Source organism: Mastomys coucha, unplaced genomic scaffold (genome assembly GCF_008632895.1).
Source record: "Mastomys coucha isolate ucsf_1 unplaced genomic scaffold, UCSF_Mcou_1 pScaffold20, whole genome shotgun sequence".
Taxonomy (NCBI): Eukaryota; Metazoa; Chordata; class Mammalia; order Rodentia; family Muridae; genus Mastomys; species Mastomys coucha.
The window spans coordinates 111,639,332-111,641,829 of record NW_022196903.1 but is presented as its reverse complement, the minus strand read 5'-3'; the positions used below and the strand labels follow the sequence as shown (position 1 = coordinate 111,641,829).

General features: G+C 38.5%; 1 protein-coding gene across 4 annotated transcripts in view; it reads left to right on the top strand.

Moving 5' to 3' along the window:
* Positions 1-2,498, top strand: part of Ankrd30a (ankyrin repeat domain 30A) — a 65,894-nt gene that overhangs the window by 56,812 nt on the left and 6,584 nt on the right. For all 4 annotated transcript variants that reach the window (XM_031383117.1, XM_031383116.1, XM_031383118.1 and 1 more), the window contains 2 exons: positions 1,270-1,399; positions 2,038-2,328. In XM_031383117.1, the coding sequence (XP_031238977.1) occupies positions 1,270-1,399; positions 2,038-2,328 (421 nt within the window). The remainder of the gene's footprint in view (positions 1-1,269; positions 1,400-2,037; positions 2,329-2,498) is intronic.

Below are 2,498 nucleotides of genomic sequence, written 5' to 3'. Positions count from 1 at the left end.
CAAAGCATAACAAAAGAAAATAGAGCAAGATAAAACAGAGACTGTTGAATCCTTGAACAGGAGCCTAAGAGAAGACACAGGAGTTAGAGACCCACTCAGGAGTCCCAAAAAAACAGGAAACAGGGGCTGGAGAGATGGCTCAGAGGTTAAGAGCACTGACTGCTCTTCCAAAGGTCCTGAGTTCAAGTCCCAGCAACCACATGGTGGCTCACACCCATCTGTAATGAGATCCAATGCCCTCTTCTGGTGTGTCAGTAGGCAGTGAAGTGTACTCATATACATAAAATAAATAAATAAATAAATAAATCTTTTTTTAAAAAAACAGGAAACAGAAAGCTGTGATATTCACACAGGGGACCTGGTGCAGACCCGCCTCCTCGGTCTCTGTGTCGCTGGTCTCTTAAAGTAGCATCTTCCCAGCATTTGAGATTTGGGGTTTATGTCTGTTTCTAATCAATGCTTTTTTTTTTTCTTAATTTAACTGTCTTGTGTGTGCCACTTAGTGATGTGTGCAGCAGCCCTGGCTCTGTGTGCAGTTTTACATCTTTTGGGTTTTATACATATCCTTATCAAAGACTTAGATTTCTTTTCTCTATAAGTCTTCCTCCACTGTTTTCCTCTTGCATTTCTTACGAAGTTCTGTTTAGTTTCTCCCTCCACTCAGACTACAAAGACTTGTTTCCCCTCCCCCTTTCTGCCTTGGTGAGCTTGATACCTTGTGGTTTGGATGCTAAGCCTTCACTCTCTACTACATCCTTAGTGCTCAGTTGTGTGTTTCGCCTTGCAGAAGAGGGCCAACAGGTGACAGCATTCAGACGGTTTCTCCTGAGTTACCGTTGTCTGGGTTACAGCTAACATGCAAGAGTTTTATAGCAATAGACTATGGATATAAATAATTATAGGTGTTCTGCGCATCATTATAATATTAGCTCTATCTCCCATACATAGCATAAATTTTTCTTCATATTATTTACCTAAGATTTTAACTTAATTTAGAATGCTTTCAGATTTTAAGTATATAATAAAAGAGGGTCGTAACTTACAAATTTTATCTTTTTGTTGTTGTTGTATTTTCAAAACAGTGTTTTCTCTGTGAACCTCTTGCTCTCAAAGAGTTGTACCTATCTCTGACTCCAAGTGCTGGGATTAAAGGCATGTGCCATCATGACCCCAAAGTTTATCTGTTTTAAATGACAGAACTTAGTATCTGTTTAAATAATTGTTGAATGTGCTCTTTAAAGTCTTCATTTATTCTGTTCATTTTTGCAGATTTAAGGAAGTCTTAAAAATGACCAAAAAAGAATTAAATGAATATGAAAACAGAGAACTTAATCTTCGTCAAGATATAAAAAACAATCAACTTGAAATGGATATCCCAGTTAATACACTAGTAAAAAAGGTAATTTTAAATCATTTTTGGAGATGAAAAATAACTTAATTTTAAGTAATATAAATCTCTGAATGCACTGAAGTTTTTATATTGCTTCATGGACTTTATGTCAATGAAAATTGTATTATTTTCTATTAGAAAGGCATACTATTGATTCTTATGTCATGAACCCAGGCTGCAGTCCATTACTATGTGATACTAAATCATAAGCAACACATCTTCCATATTTATTTATTGGTAGCAGTTTTATTGGAATGCAGTTAGCATATCCCATAGTATATTCATAGAAGTTTGTGATCCCTTCCACTTCAGAATATTTCTGCTACCTTAAAATAACAGTTTCATCTATCAATATCACATCTATCATGTGTCTCCTCTGCATAGCCCTAAGGATCCACCAAGTTGGCTTTGTCTCTGTATCTGCCTGTTCTGGCATTCCATGTCAATCACACAGTATGTGTTCTGGCTTCTTTGCTGGGTCCATCTGTGTTGTATGTAGCGAGCATCCTTACATAGTGTCTTCTTGTTACTGAGCATGCCCTATTGTATGATAGAACATGCATTGTATTTAACTTATATCACTTATACTGCACTGTTCTCGGCTGCCTTCTTCTTTATCACCAAACTGTGGCGTTTTATTCCTGCAGATTGATGATCTTACAACAAAACTGGAAACTGCATCTTCAAAATGTCTACATCTGGGTAAAAAAAATCAGCTGCTTCAGCAGGAATTACTATTGATGAGAACTATACAAAAGAAATGTGGGAAACTAGAGAAGAATAAAAAGCAGTTGGAGCAGGAGGTAGTGAACCTCAGAAGTCACATGGAGAAGAACATGGTGGAGCACAGCCAAATGCAGCAGTATGCTCGGGAGGTCGAAGAGCGAGCAAGGCAGGACTTGGTGGAAAAGTTAAAACAGGTCAACCTCTTCTTGCAGGTCAGCTTGTTTCTGTGGTGCACTGTGGTTCTCCGGCTGCAAGTGAGATGTGGGAAGTGTGCTCCGGGGGTGCGCACAGCATGTCTCCTCAAGTTTAGAAGAGGACACTGCTTATCCCTAGAGTTCTAGAGAGAAGGGGACACTGCTTATCCTAGAGTTCTAGAGAGAAG